This window comes from Pagrus pagrus (assembly GCF_965226575.1).
Source record: "Pagrus pagrus genome assembly, chromosome: 14".
Lineage (NCBI taxonomy): Eukaryota > Metazoa > Chordata > Actinopteri > Spariformes > Sparidae > Pagrus > Pagrus pagrus.
The window spans coordinates 1,041,655-1,056,705 of NC_140198.1; the positions used below are offsets into that span (position 1 = coordinate 1,041,655).

The 15,051-nt window shown below is 43.0% G+C and overlaps 1 protein-coding gene across 3 annotated transcripts in view; it reads right to left on the reverse strand.

Annotated features, from left to right (window-relative positions):
- Positions 1-2,759: 2,759 nt before the first annotated feature.
- The window catches only part of clip2 (CAP-GLY domain containing linker protein 2), a 39,563-nt gene continuing 27,271 nt past the window's right edge, over positions 2,760-15,051 (reverse strand). For 2 of the 3 annotated variants that reach the window (XM_084373497.1, XM_084373495.1), the window contains 8 exons: positions 14,342-14,917; positions 14,195-14,252; positions 13,229-13,312; positions 10,171-10,327; positions 6,192-6,351; positions 5,076-5,264; positions 4,118-4,181; positions 2,760-4,028 (listed from right to left, as the gene is read on the reverse strand). In XM_084373497.1, coding sequence (XP_084229623.1) covers positions 4,012-4,028; positions 4,118-4,181; positions 5,076-5,264; positions 6,192-6,351; positions 10,171-10,327; positions 13,229-13,312; positions 14,195-14,252; positions 14,342-14,917 — 1,305 coding nt within the window. In that variant the 3' untranslated portion in view covers positions 2,760-4,011. The remainder of the gene's footprint in view (positions 4,029-4,117; positions 4,182-5,075; positions 5,265-6,191; positions 6,352-10,170; positions 10,328-13,228; positions 13,313-14,194; positions 14,253-14,341; positions 14,918-15,051) is intronic. The other variant, XM_084373496.1, reaches the window with a different exon arrangement.

Sequence of the window (15,051 nt, forward strand, 5' to 3'; positions counted from 1 at the left end):
ATTATTATTATTGATGATTTGCTGTAGGAAGCTCTGAAACATGATGCTGATGACAGGCTGGTTTCTAACTGACTTCATGAAAGAATAAAAAATAAAAAAGGATTTAATACTAAACAGGGGTGTTGCCAGGCAGCTTTACAGGGGCACAGCGCATGTTTACCGGGGCACGTGCCCCGGTAAAAAGTGTCTGGCAACGCCCCTGATACTAAAAGAGGTTTTGAATATGGAGAGTAAACCATAAATATAATCCACTATCACCGTGTTCTGGTCAGTTCATGTTCATGTTCATGCTCTCATGTCCCCACAGACCACCATGAGAAACTCAGTTAAACTATGTTGAACCTCCAGCTCACACTGCGTCGCTGCTGCAGCTCTTCTTGTATGAAGACATGTTGTCGTGCTCGGCTGCTCACGTAAAGACACAAACGTAACCCTGAAGAGTCACTTGATGTCATAAATGATGAAGACTGAAAAAAATAATCTGCATCTGTATGTTTCATGTTTGAAACAGAAGCATTAGACTCAGCACATTTACAGTAACTCTGGTTAGTTTCATTCACGTTTGCACACATTTACCTCCAAACCACAAGAAATAATGAGTCAAACTCTGTTTCAGCTAAAATTACATTTCTTCATGCACGTTTTTGCTTCTGCATGTAAGTAATCACTTATTTATTCAAATGTCACCAGCAGAACCAGTCTGCCCTCTGGCAAACAACTGGGACGTGTGGATAAGACCTGACATTTACTGAGACCAGCGAGTCAGCGGGATAAATCTGGAGCAGAGAAATCCAAAGATTGTAAATAAACATGCAGAAAAGTCTGAATGTTTCATCGTCAGCATCGAGGAGCTCGTTCTGCACACGGAGGAGCCTCCTCCTCCTCCTCGTCTGGTCCACATGCAACAAATATTTGCCTGAGACGAGTTTATGATTTTCAATAGGACCTATTTTGTGTGTTTGTGTGTGTGTGTGTTGAAACCTGACTCCGCTCTGTGGACACACACCTTAATATCTGCTGAGCTTCGCCCTCAGAAACAAACAGAAGGTGACAGAAGTTTGAAGGAGTGTGAAATAAAAACACCAGCAGGCCGAACACACATTGTTAATATTTAATGACTCAATCTCCGAAACCATTGCAGCAATAATCCAAAGGGTCTGAGCCCTCCAGCTCAAAAGTCCATGTACAAGATCCAATGTGAAATTTAGCCGAGCGCTCTGCGTCGCGTCTCCTGTAAAGCAACAGCAACTCATAACTGCAAACAGGATCTCTGAGCTTCTAGCCGACAGACGGATCAAACAATAACTGGAAGACTTACAGTATAAATCCTATACATGTTTTCAAATTAAATCCAGATGTTGAAACAAACATCTTACATCCATAGTTTGGGTTGTAGCTCCTGTGGCCCTTCGGTACCGAACAGAAGGTCACACAGAATGAATTAATACTAGTGTGTGGATGGAGACGGGACTGATACTGTTACATAAAACAGACAGAGTGAGACGTGTGTTTAAGATAATTCACTACATTCACTCTATGAACAGATCTCAGACCTCCAGGCTCATTAATATGAAGTCCTAGAAGGATGTGCAATGTCTAAGGGACTACTTTTTTAGGAGATTGGCCACATTAGACACCTGAAGAGAGGACTGGTGGTTAAATCATGTGAACGACTTAAACATTCAGGTAAACAGTTGTTGTGTAACAGAGTGTGTGTTTGTGTTGCAACATGTCTGACAGCGTTCACCTCACTATATATTTCATGTTTCCGCTGTTTCACGCGCTCATTTTTGATCCTGTGGTTGTTTGTTTGTGTGAATCACACGACTCTCGTCTTATCGTTCACACTGAGCTCAGACTCCTCCTCTGACCCTCTCAGGGTTTTTCTAACTGCACAATTTGCTTCTTTTGTCTTGTTCTCGTCTTTCTGCCGCTTTGTTTTACTGAGAAAACAGAAAAGAAACGATGGTTTTCCTCAAATTTCACTGCGAGTAATGAGAGTAGCAGTAAGTGTTAAACTAAATATACAAAAACCAAACGTATTTTTGATAATCAGCTGTTATATAAGTGTGATATGAAGTCAAAGGACGCCTGAGGGAACAACAACACTCTGCTCTGTGTTGTGAATCCACCACCTCCATCTTTTTTATCGAGGCTACCTTTTGTGCCTGACTGCCTACATGAAGACCAGAATGTGACCCTGAAACGATCAGAGTGATTTCTTTTACTGAGGACACTTCAAGAGTGCTTCAGCCTGATTGTGATGATAGTCAGACGGCACAGAGTGGTTCCCAGGTTTCTTCACCAACGATAAAGACAGAAACAAATGGTTGTGAGTGTCCTAGATGGTTATTTTTCAGTATCGTCGCAGCTGTACGTGAGGTTTGAAGCAGAAGAAGAGTATCTTGTTGTATTCTGGTGAAAGAAATAGTGTTCGCGACAGAAAGACTTCAGAAGTACGGTTCAAGATTTTCTGGAGCTCGTGGATTCAGGTCTTTGTGCATCTTCATCAGAGTCAAACAACACAGAGACTCACATCCTCTTAAATCAGGCCGTCCACATGCACACGTGTATTTCTGGAAACGTAGTATATTTCCTGTGCTTTCACCTTCTGTTCACATGTACACAGACTGTAGGTCACTGAAAGTGGAGCTTCATGGAAAACTCCTTCCAGCGTGAAGATCAGATTCAGAAACAGACTTTTGGAAACGAGGACGTGGACACACACACGTTCACGTCCTGATCAGGTCTCATCAGTGTGTAGCGTCGTGTGTATTTCAGTTATAGTGTCTATATTAGAGACACAAATGGACGTTGATAATGAGAGAGAGGCAAACTGCTGCTGACAGCGACCCGCCGCCTCGGCACCAGCCCTGACACCTGACACTAATACAACAACACTAGCAGGTAAAGAGCTCACGCAGCCAACCACAGTGTTGAATCTGCTTCCTGTATAAACTGGTACTCGTGTACATGAAGGGTCATGTGATCTGTGTCTTCAGGTGTGGACGGAGATTATTTCTTCATTTTAAAACCCCTTCATTTAAAAACTACTCGTGTGTTTGGACCGGGCCTCAGAGTGTGAATCTCTCTGTCATCGTGGTTTTCACTTCCTTTCTTCCAGCTGGCGCCGGATTCAGTCCTGATTATTTAAGAGGATGTGAGTCTTTGGATTATTTGACTCGATGAAGACACAGCTGACGTCGAAACGTTAGTCTTTCAGTAAAGTTTGGTCCAAAACGTGTTTCATGACCTCAGCTCTGATACCGGACTGCTGTAAACTGTTTGAGTTACACTTCTTCCTTCAGAGTCGGGAACAGACAGGAATAATGAAACAAAAACCTTTTCACAGCCTCTTCACAGGCCTCTGTTTGTGTTTTATCACATGGGTTTTTACTTTTTAACATTTCCAATAAGTAAACCACAATTATTTCTTACACTGTTCACTAAAGCAGGAGTGTGAACGCTGGACAGAGCTGACTGTGACGAGCGTTACCAGTCCTCTCTTCAGGTGTAAGTTAAGGTGACAAATGAAAGAGTCGGTGTCGTCGTTGCTCTGAGTCTCACTGGCCAGGAGGATTATAACAAAGCTGAGGAGCAAAGAAAAAGTAATAAATAAAAAACAAAGTAAGCGACTGAGACCCAGTTCTTCACTTCTTCACGTCGTCGTCCGTCGGCCGGATCAAAGTTCTGAATTGTCACAGAGTTTCCGGCAACTTGAAGATTCAAACTTTCTAACTAGAGTAAAGCTTCAGAAGTTGCCGACTGTTTGTTCTCAGGAGTTGTACCGATAATATCTCTCCACGTCCATGTTTCCTGTGTATATTTTATAGTACTTTAAGCGGTCTTCATGATTGGCTAATAGGTGCTTTCTGCAACAAACACATAAATTCACTGGAGATAGAGATTCGCTGTTTTGGTTTTAACTGTAAACTGAAATGTTCCTCAGGCGTCCGTCGCAGGATCAGAAGGTGGAGCTCTGCACGTCCAGTTCAGTCTAATCTCTTCTGCTCAGATCAGTGTTGTTCCTGAAACACAAAGAATCAGACGTCTTAACACCGAGAGGCGTCAGTGACATCTCCTCATCCATGATGGTTCAAATACAAAGAAAGTATACCAACATCTGGAGGAATGTCTGACTCCTGGTGGTGAATCCCATTGGATGAATTTGCACCATGAGCCTGAAAAACATGAAAACACATCGAGAGAGAAATAATAAGAATCATTAGACATTTTGGAAAATAGATGCCACTCTTAGGTCTGTAAAGAGAAACAAGCCACCTGTGATCAGATCTCAGGTTCACTGAGACAAACAGACTCCATGTTTCTACTCAAAGACAGAAAGAAGTTCATGGAGAACATTTGCTGAATTCACAAGAAGGAACAAATAAGTCAGAATCAGTCAGAGACAGAGTTTCACTCAGTTTATAAAGTGTCTCCAACTCAACAACTCACTAAACTGACACATTTGTTAAGGGAGTCTGGGGACAAAGAAGTCGCCTATACTGGTTACTGTTTAGTGTGTTTGTAAAATGTGACATGTTTAGATCAATAACATGTTTCTTCTTTCATAAATTGAGTGTAAATGGTGAAATCAGTGTAAACAGTGTGTTCAAACAGCTGCTAAATGTTGGCAGGTGAGACTTTAGCACTTTAGACACAGAAGCAGACAGGCTGGTACAGCCATGCTGCCACAAACTGACACTTTGTACAAGGAAACAAACAACTGACTGTTTTCATTTAATGCTGAATTTACAAGAAGGAGACAATGATTCAGAGTCTGTCAGAGATTGTGATTCAAAACATTTAAAAAGTTTCTTCTCATGCAGCAACACTCAAAATTGTGTGATTTGTTAAGGGAGTCTGGTGATGTTGTGGTTACTGGTTCAATGGAACAGACAGTGTGTTCACAAACATCAGCAGGTTAAGAGAGCACAAACACGTCATTATAATAATTACATTGTTACATTAAGTAATCTGATACATCTCCTTCTTTCTAAACCTCCTGACACTAAAATAACTTTTGTGTTTTTTCTACTCAGATCTATGAAAGTTCAGCTTCTTCTCAGTCTTACCGGGCTTTTCTCTGGATGCCGGCGCATGGCCTGGACCAGCTGGTCGACCTGCTGGTTGTGCTCCAGGGCGTTCCTCAGGGCGTCCTCGGTGCTGAGCAGTCGCTGGCGGAGGCGGCTCACCTCCGAGTCCAGAGCCGAGGGGTCCAGCATGGAGTACCGCCGGTGGTCGGGTGAAGAACGCTCACGACCCTGAAACCCAAACAAGGCAGGAGGATAAGAGTTAAATTATTCACATCGTGCTCCAGAATATATGAGATTAACACATTTTCATATTTATATTTCCTCTCGGGGATCAGCTCAGTCTGCACACGAAATATATGAACCAACAGCTGCTTTTATAGACTCTGTGAATGTCGACTAACCAGCTCTGAAATATGACTTTGTGCAGTTTATGGTGCAGCTTAACACTGAATGCTCCGACTATCATCCTGATAAGGGCCCATTCCAGCTATAAAATGATGTGTTAGTGCAGTGAAATTATGGTTCAGTCGACAATGATAGAAATTACATTGATTGGTGGAAACATTAACGTATTTTAAAGGAAATAAATTGTCATTGGGAGCCAGGAAACCCCCGACCGACCAGCCAATCATGAAGTGTGGAGAATGTTTAACAGGCAGTCTGCGTCTCAAGTTACTGGTTTACCTGTGTTATCAGGCAGATAAACAAATAGATGCTGTCGAGTTGCATTATGGGAAATGGAGGATTGAGCTTTTTCTTGTCCTCTCTTGATGTTCTGGCTGTCACGTCTTCCAGGTTTACATAAAGTCAATGATTAACACTTCGTAGGTTAAGTAGGTTGAAGGAATTGGACATTTTTGTTGCCGAGAGTTTAAGAGACAATATCACTGTTTCTCCATTCAGTATGAAACTGGAGGATTGATTTTATTTAGTGCTAAACGGAGCGAGTTATAAAGCTCGTCAGCTGAGAGAAGATGTTCAGTCTGACTTATGTTTTCTTTTTCTCAACTGAAATGATTTCTTGACCTGAATCTCTCCTCAGTAAACCAATAACAGATTTGTGGGTGAAGCCTTCTGTGCAAAAAACCTGCTGAGGATTAAACTGGAAAAGAAAAAGAGTAAATGTCTTAAACTGCAGAATAACAGTCTTCTCACCAGGACAAGCAGCTTCTCGCGCAGCGTCTTGATGTCCTCCTGCAGCTTCTGCTCCTTCACCTTCCACTCGGCCTTGTGCACCTCCCGGTTCAGGTCTTTCTCCATGTCCCGAGAGTGACGATGAGACTCCAGCAGTAACACCCTCAGCTCATTCAGGCTCCTGGGAATAAAAAAGACAAGAAACTATTTTCCACACGTGTTTTTCTCGCTCTGAACTCGACGTCTCCACACAGCAACGAGACAGAAGATTTACGAGTCATAGATCAGCACATTATACAGATACCAGTTCATTATGTGAATAATATGTTATCCAGTCTGACCAGTGGGGATTGTGGAGGCGGCCTCATCCCAGAGTCAAACAGTCCGTGACTTCTGGCTGTTCGCCTGCATACTAACATCAGTCACACCGCATGTTGAGAGGTTAGCTAGTTTAACATCTGCCCTCTGTTACAGTGATACATATGTATATACTGTATATATATGTATATGTGTATATATGTGTATATATTCTGTCCCTCTGGACAGATTTTCAAGCTGCTCTAACAAATATTTTTATATTAATAATGCATCGAATGTGTAACGTGAAAGAGATGTAGAAGAAGTTAATATACCAACATCATGTCAGAACTTGTGTCTGCTGCCCCCGAGTGGACAAAAAATCAGGAAATGCAGCTTTTAAAGGAGCAGCTCACCCAAAAATAAAGTCAAAACTCATCTACTTTGTGGACTTTGCCCCTTTTTGCCCTGACAGCAGAAGAGGCATCGTATGGTTTTATTTTCTTAGTGTGTGCACAAGCTCGATCTCACATCTGAAGTATAAACACGTCTTTTATGTTCCAGAGACTGAGATCGCAGCAGACGAGCTGCATGAGACATCTGATGTTTAAATCATCTCCAGCTGCTTCAGGTGTTCAGCAGAACGCTGCAACTCTGTTTTACTGTGAAGCTCCAGAAATGTTTGTGGACTACGAGACTTCCCCTGACTTTATGTTTTAGGTTGTTAAGATTTTATAAGTGCAGAAATGTTCCTCGACTGTTTGCTTCACTGTTTGCTTCAGTGCCTCAGGCATGAAATGACCCAGCTTGAGTCACCACAGCCTGTGTGCTCTGTGACTGCATCACTGTTTGTTTCTGAAAAAATCATCCTCTCTTCAGCCACGTGACCTGATAGTAGATCAACTTTGTTAATTGTCTGTTGTCCTTAAAGCTCGCCACAGACTGAAGTAGCAGCAGGAACATTAACGGAGCTGATGATGCTTCCATCCAATCACACCACCTCGAGGGGACACCCGCTGATCTTTACACTGATCTACAGTCTACACTGAACTTTTATTGCATACAACATAATTGCTGCTGCTGTGATAATACACAGAAACATATTGTGCTTCAGCCAGAGGCTGTTATTTTAGAGCCTTGTAGCAGTTACTAACATCATAACTCTCATAAATAATGTGACACCGTCAGAGCGATCTGTGCACTGTCTGAATGTGACTGTGCGACTGTTTAATAAAGCTCTGCACGTCTGCAGCGACACCGTGACAACCTTCTCTTTACACCCGGCTGGATAAATAATGACCTCAATTATCAGAGTTTTACTGATTTGGCAGCTCGAGCTGCAGCAACAAGAACAAACCTGGGAGGTGAAACTGTGCCAGAATCAACTGAGTGTGATCTGAGCGGTGGACGTCGGACAGGTCTCTGCTGCTGCTCCCTGGACTGAGGACGGAAACACCCAGCGGCCTCTGGTTTACCGTCGCACTGGTCAGCTGTTACCTGCTGGCCGGTGGCAGCTTGTGCAAAGCTGGCAGTTACACACTGGAAAGGTGGGACCACCTTAAAATAATGAGCTGCACCGGTTGTTCCTGCAGCTGCCACTTCAGCGACAGAAGTGTGATCTATCAGCCACAGACACAAACTAATTACCTGCAGCTGCCGACAGAAAGCTGAGCAGGAACACTCAGTCTGTCAACTCAAAGCTGCATTTTCACACCAACGACGGATCAAATGATCCTGTAATGTGAAACTTTTAGTGACGAAACCTGAGAGAACTGTGATCCGACCGTACGGAGCTGCTGAACAATTATGATGAAAATGTTTTCAATATACTGAAACTCTTCAATCGTTTCAAGGAAATCACGAGGTGTAAAATGTGTTATTGATTATCACTAATGTTAAAGGCCTGAGAGGAGAGAGAGGAAAACTGTTCTCCTGATCCAGTTTCTATTTTGAATCTGGATGATTTTCTTTTCTGGTTCTTGCAGGATTAACTGGCGACACATCATGTTACAGGTCTGAACATGTCGTGATAAGAAGCTGGTAATTACCAAGCAACATATTATAAATTACCATGATAATTAACTCAACATTACTGAATGTGCCTCAACATGGTTTATTTTCCAGACAACAGTTAATAAACAGCTGCTGATTTCTATTAAACATTTCAGCTGGTTATTTTTTATCTTCCAACAGTTTCAGTCAAACTTCTGCAGGTCAGTAAATGAAAGATCACTGAAGTGCGACTGATTAATCTTGAGCTTCTTTCATCTGCACGCAGGTGAGGAAAGAGTTTGTTGCTGTAATAATCGATGGGGCAGAAGCAGAGCAGGTGTTTCTGGCTTCACCTGGCTGTCTGCTGCACGAAGGAAAAGTCTGAAGAGGTCAAAACTCTCCAGCATCACTCAGAACAACTGGACGTGTTTCAGCTTGTGGCCTCATCAGGGTCACGTGTTTGAGGCTGACGTCCATCATCACTATGTTACTACGGACACCCGCCCTGCTCTACTCTGTGTCTGAACAAAACATCACTGAGCCTGACAAACATTTTATTTTCTCACCTGTTTCACAGACAAATTAAGCATTTATTAAACTTTTTTAAAATTACTTTAGAAGAAATAAAATGAAACAAAAACGAAGAGAAATAGATCTCAATAAACACTTTCTCTTTTCCCTCAGAGAGCAGCTTCATCACATTTTGTTTGAACTTCCTGACTTTTCTTTCTCGACCTCGATCAGACTCAGAAAATGGATCATCAGATTTTCTCTTGCCTCTCGTACTGACGTCTGTCATGAGTCTGCAGGAGATGTTAACTCTCCTTTGCCTCTGAGGACAATCGACCTGTTGACTCTGATGAGTGAATGAATGTGAAAACACCATCAACCAGCACTGAAACACATATTAAATTATTATATATATATATATATATATATGTTATATGTGTACGTATGTAATGATTTTTAAAACAGTCCAGAAGAAACTGAAGATGTTTCCCAGTTCTTGACTTCATCCAGCAGCTTCATTAGACCCCACTGTGCATTCCTGGTATTTTCCTCTGAGGTCACCGTCAGCACACAGGAGCCCTACAGCTGCTATGAATAAGTAATCACATGAACAGTGTAATATTCATAATGAGGCTGTTAACACCGTCGACTGCTGCGAGACGAGCGGCCGAAGTCTCCTCATCTCCTCGCGCTCAGTGTGTTTGTACAGTTAATTGCTTCGTATTTCTCTTTTACGTTCGTCTGTTTTTACTGCGAAGCTGCAAATGTACAGAACAAATTTCCCTTGTGGGACAGAAACCTTTTTTAAATTAAAGTGAGAGTTGGTCACGAGCTGGACGGTAAAATTGTATTTAAACTCGTTCAAAAGTTTAAATGCAGCGAGTTGCTGAAACTGGAACAATTAAGAGAACGAACCTCAGAAGAAACATGAAGGTATTTACTGCAGTGGAGGAGAAGATGCCTCCTGCTGCTCATGCTGCTGAGGGAACAGATAACAACCAGCGCAGGTTTCATCCTGACTGAACAATACAGAATTAAACAGTACGACACAAATAAAACTGTTCAGCCGGACGATATGTGCGATCAGATCAATACTGTGCCTGCGGGCTCCGACCCTCCGTCCATTAGCAGACTGATAAAATGATGTATTGTTATATAATAGTCGGCTCTGAGTGCTGAGGCCGCCGCCTCGTCTTCATACCTCTCTTTCTTCAGCAGCTCCTGGCTGATGTGGACCAGCTGCCCCGAGGCATCATGGGACTTCTTGGTCATGGCCTCCAGCTCCGCCTCCACACGCAGCTTCTCCTTGGCCAGAGCGTCGACTTTCTTCTCCCCGGAGCGAACTTTGACCTCCAGGGCTGACGAACAAGAAGAGAAGAAGAAAGCTGTTTTTGTATATTCAGCTTTCACATGTTTTATGATGTAGATTATTATATTTGTGGCCGTTTGTGAGTGTTTACTGCTCTTATGAAGCATTAATAACTGGTGCTTAATGAGACGTCTTTTCATATATACCTCTACATAAATCCATCCACTGATGAAGGCCAGGAGACGTGGCTGAGAGCTCAAAAGTACTCCAGGAAGTGGAACTTGATTTAAGAAGTTTATCATTTTAAAGGTGGAGGTACGGAGGATCAGCAACGGTCCATTTTATCTCATCTTAAACCCGAACATGTCTTTACCATATGTCATATATCATTAAAGGTGTAATTTGTGAGAAATGGCCAGAATATCACCAGAGTAACGGACCTGCTGCTCAGTCTAACACCTCCAGTAGCTTTCTTTGGCTGTAACCAGCTGCAATTAGCTAATTAGCTCAGTTAGCCGTGTAGCTAAGCGGTCCTATTAGCTGACTGGAGTCTGCCTTAACCCTTGGATGACGGGGGAGTCACCACAGGCAGCCGGGCTCAGCTGGACCGCAGACTGGACAGAGGTCAGTCTGAAGACAGGGGACACAGTACAGAGGTGATTTACAGCGGCTCTGAGCAGGACTGTGACTCCGGGGACGAGAAGACGCGGCAGGTGGGGACAGGAGAGGACAGAGAGAGAGAGTCGGACATCAGCAGCGTGTAGAGCCAGAATATTTTCATGTTACTGTGAACTGAGGATTTATTTGGACCGAACCAGAGGTGACTGTGGAGACAAACCAACACTGTTCTGGTGACTGTGGTTCAGTTTGTGTCCAGTCTGAATGAAGTGTGTTTGATGAGTTAACGAGGCGATGAAGCTCGTCTGAGTTCAGTCACAGAGAAACTTGAGTTCAGACGGTGGACGGTTGGATTTTTCTGTTTAGTGAGTTTTGTTGACTTATTAGACTCAGTAGTGAACGAGCTGCTTTTACATCTCCAGCTGAAACTACGGGGCTATCAGACTATCACCTCTGAGCTACAGAGGGCTATTAGGAGAAGGACAGGCCGGGGTTAGCTGGTTAGCATGCTAACTTCAGCAGGCAGCACACAGACGTCTTTAACAAGCTTCATTCTCCTTCTGTGCACCTCAAAGTTTATCTGCAGCAGCTTGAGTTCGCTAAATCAAGGTGGTTTCCTCCGAAGCTGCAGTCTCGTTAGGAAGAAAACTGTTCCTGCCCTGCAGCTCAGCGAGACTCCACAAAGACGGGAAACACAATGATTGAACTTTATACTAAAAACTGTATAAAGTAGATTCAGACAGGGAGGAAAGCCCCGACTTGAACCAGGTCGATGAGCTCTCAGGAGCGGTGAAATTTTATTTTCTAAAAAGCAGCGAGCAGAGAAGACTAATGAAACTATTCTTCACTTTGTGCCTCCCATTGTTCTTCTCTCTGTTTAAATTATTCACAATCTATTCTTCAAAGAGTGTCATTCTGATTATCTGAACTACATGAAGTGTGTTTTGGGCTCGTTTGATGTGTTGGAACTTTAAGTTTTCAAAAGACAGCGAGTCGACAGATTTCTCAGCGATGATCAAAGAACGTAACGTGAAGACGAACACGAGCCACCGAGCGGTGAACTCAGCACGACGGCTGGGAAGTGAAGAGAAGTCTGCAGTCCCGACACCAGAGGAGCGCTGAGCAGACGATCGCTAACGATGGTGATTATCTAAAGGGTCGGTCCACACCGACTCACGGAAACCTCCCCTCATGTCAGGGACTTTCTTTATGGAGTGAGTCCCTCAGAGCAAAACTGCATCATGTTAGTGAGTCTCTGTGTAATAATGTGTATCAGCATCACCAGCGTCGGACATTTGTCCTGAACCTCCAACAAACCCTGAAGATCATTTACAACATAGATTCATTTAAATACTTCTGAGAAATTGTGAATTAATGTTTGTGTTGAGCTGAGGAACAACGTGACATCATCCAGTCTGCAACAAACCGAACCACTGCCAGCTGTGGCTTTAAAACAGGCTCAGTACAAACATCATCTATTAAATAAAACCACTGAAATATATCAAAGTAATATTACAGCCAGTGAGAAGAAGGAAACATTAGATATTTTCCCCAAAACATTAAATGATGATGAAGTGATGAGAACATGAATATATCTGAGTTTTTCCTATTTTTCACTGCATTGGGCTGAAATGTGTCATTTGATCAAACAAATAACGAAGAATCTTTCATTTCCAAACATTAACACCTCGACTAGTTTTCACTTTGTTGTGTGTGACGTGAATAAGTGTGTATTGAACTAAAGAGTTAATTAGTCCAGAGAGAACGACGTGACATCATCCAGTCTGCAACAAACTGAACCATAACGAGCTGTAACTCAATCACACAAAGACAGAAAAACGACCTATTTTAAATATAAAACATCTTTTAATTTTTCATATATATGCAATGAATATTAACACTGTCATGTAAAAACGTTTCAGGTAAATTAAAATAATCCTTCTTGTGAGAATCTCCTGTCAAATTCAGTTAATAAGTTCAGTGTTTCAGCGTCACAGTTTCTGCAGAACCAAATAACTGAACCACAGTAAAACACAGAAGCAACATCTGCGTCAACAAAGTGAAAACTAGTGGAGACGTTAACACGATCTGACCTCAGACTGAGAACTGTGTCATTTCTTTCCAAACCAAACCTGAATTATTTGCTGGATTTCTGAGCTGCAGGCCGAACACAAGCTCGGGTTTCTACTCCAACTGTTCTCGTGTGTGAACAGTTACGATCTCTCTGCAGAGATTTAAATATTCAGATGTGAGAAACTTTAAGAAAAGACGAGAGAGGTGGTGAAAGTTCACCGACTGCTGCTGGACATGTTCTGGAAAAATTGACATTTACCTGCCATCTGGGATTTGAGGGCTTCGACCTGCGATGTGAGAGTCGAGACCTCTTTTTCTCTTTTCAACAACTTCTCCATCGTTTCTGAAGAGAAACAACAACAGGAAGTGTTCAAGAAACAACAACGCTGCAGCTGGAAAGTCACATTTCATCTGATTATGTGGACGTGATTCAGAAGAAACCATCTGACGAGTTCTGCTTCCATAACGTGTCGTCTTTATGCTGATTAGCAAATGTTTAATTTATATATTTAGACATCAAATATCAGAAAACCTGCGAGACAGAATGTTGTTTTAATGTGAGGAATCGACTGGGAAACTTTCATGATGACATCAGAATCTTTATCCGATTATCTCCATCAGCATTTACAGAAAAAACAAACTTTCATTTTGATTTCTATCTTTATTCTGAAGGTTTTCACTGGGAGCTTTGTTCATATATCACTGACAGCCTGAACACGTTATTCATAAAAACATGGAGAACATTGATTTGTTATGGCTGCTGACAGTATTTTAAGTTCCTGTAGCTCTCTGTCAGGTAGCAGGGGATGGTAAAATCTTATGAATTATGAAACAGAGATAAAGGATGTTTTTTTCCTCCTATTCAAAATACGAGATTAATAAAACCTGCCCACAGTGAGTAGATTCACCCTCCCGACACAGTCGAGCCTCTTTAGTTGAGATAATTTAGTAATACTTTGATATTCTGAGAAATGAAGCGTCCTCTGAAGCTCAACAACACGTCGACCTTTGTTTTATTCATGAAAAAACAAAAAGTAAAGACCGTCTGAATAGAGACAGGCTAGCTGTTCCCCCCGCTTCCTGTCTTTATGCTAAGCTAAGCTAACCTGTTTAACAGACAGACAGTATTTCTCTAAATGTTGTTGTTGCTGCTCGGTCAATAAATATTCAACATAACAATCACAAACAGAAAATAAAGCAGAATAAGATCAACAGATGTTGGTACCTTCGATGTTCTGCTTCAGCTTCATCTTCTCCTCTGAAATCTCGTTATCTTCTATCACCTGAAGCAGATCAGTGTTAGCACAGCTGAACTTGAGCAGCTTGTTAAATTACTGAGAGGATTTCTTATCTCTCCTCTTCAGACACTCACGTTTGCATCGTGGGACGTGTAGCGGTCGGCCTGGATGGCCTGCAGCTGGTTCGCCGTCACCCTCAGCTTCTCCTCCAGTTTCTGGATCTCCTCCTGGCTCTCGGCCTGGGCCTTCTGCAGCGCCTGGTAGTCCGTGATCTTCTTCTCCGACAGCTCCAGCCTCTCTCTCAGCTCCCCCGTGCCTTTCTCCTGCTCCACCTGCAGCTTGTCCATCTCCGCCAGCCTCTGCTCTGCCTTCTGGAGCTTCTCCGTCGCCTCCTCCAGGGCCTGCCTGCTGCTCTTGGCCTCCACCTTGGTCCTCCACGTCTGGTTCCCGTCGGTCATCTGCTCTTTCACCTCCTGAAGACGAGAGCACAGGTCTTCACGCTCCTTGGTCAGAATGGCCGCTTCGATCTTGTGTTTGGCCTTCAGGTTCTCCATCTCCAGCTGGTGCTCCATCTTCAGCCCCTCCAGAGTGGCTCTCAGCTCCTGGGGGTCCTGCTCCCGTCCTGCTGCAGTCGGATGATCACTGCTCAGTGAGGCCTTCAGCTCCTCCAGGGACCGCTGGTGGTCACTCACTAAAGTGTCAAATTTATCCTGCAGAGAGAAGAGGGACGAGTTATCAGACTGTACGGGCCAAAACATGAAACTCACAACATGTCACTTCTGCGAGATGTTTCCAGATGTTGTGAGTGGAGGGCAGGACAGAGTCGGTGCACATCCAGAACGTC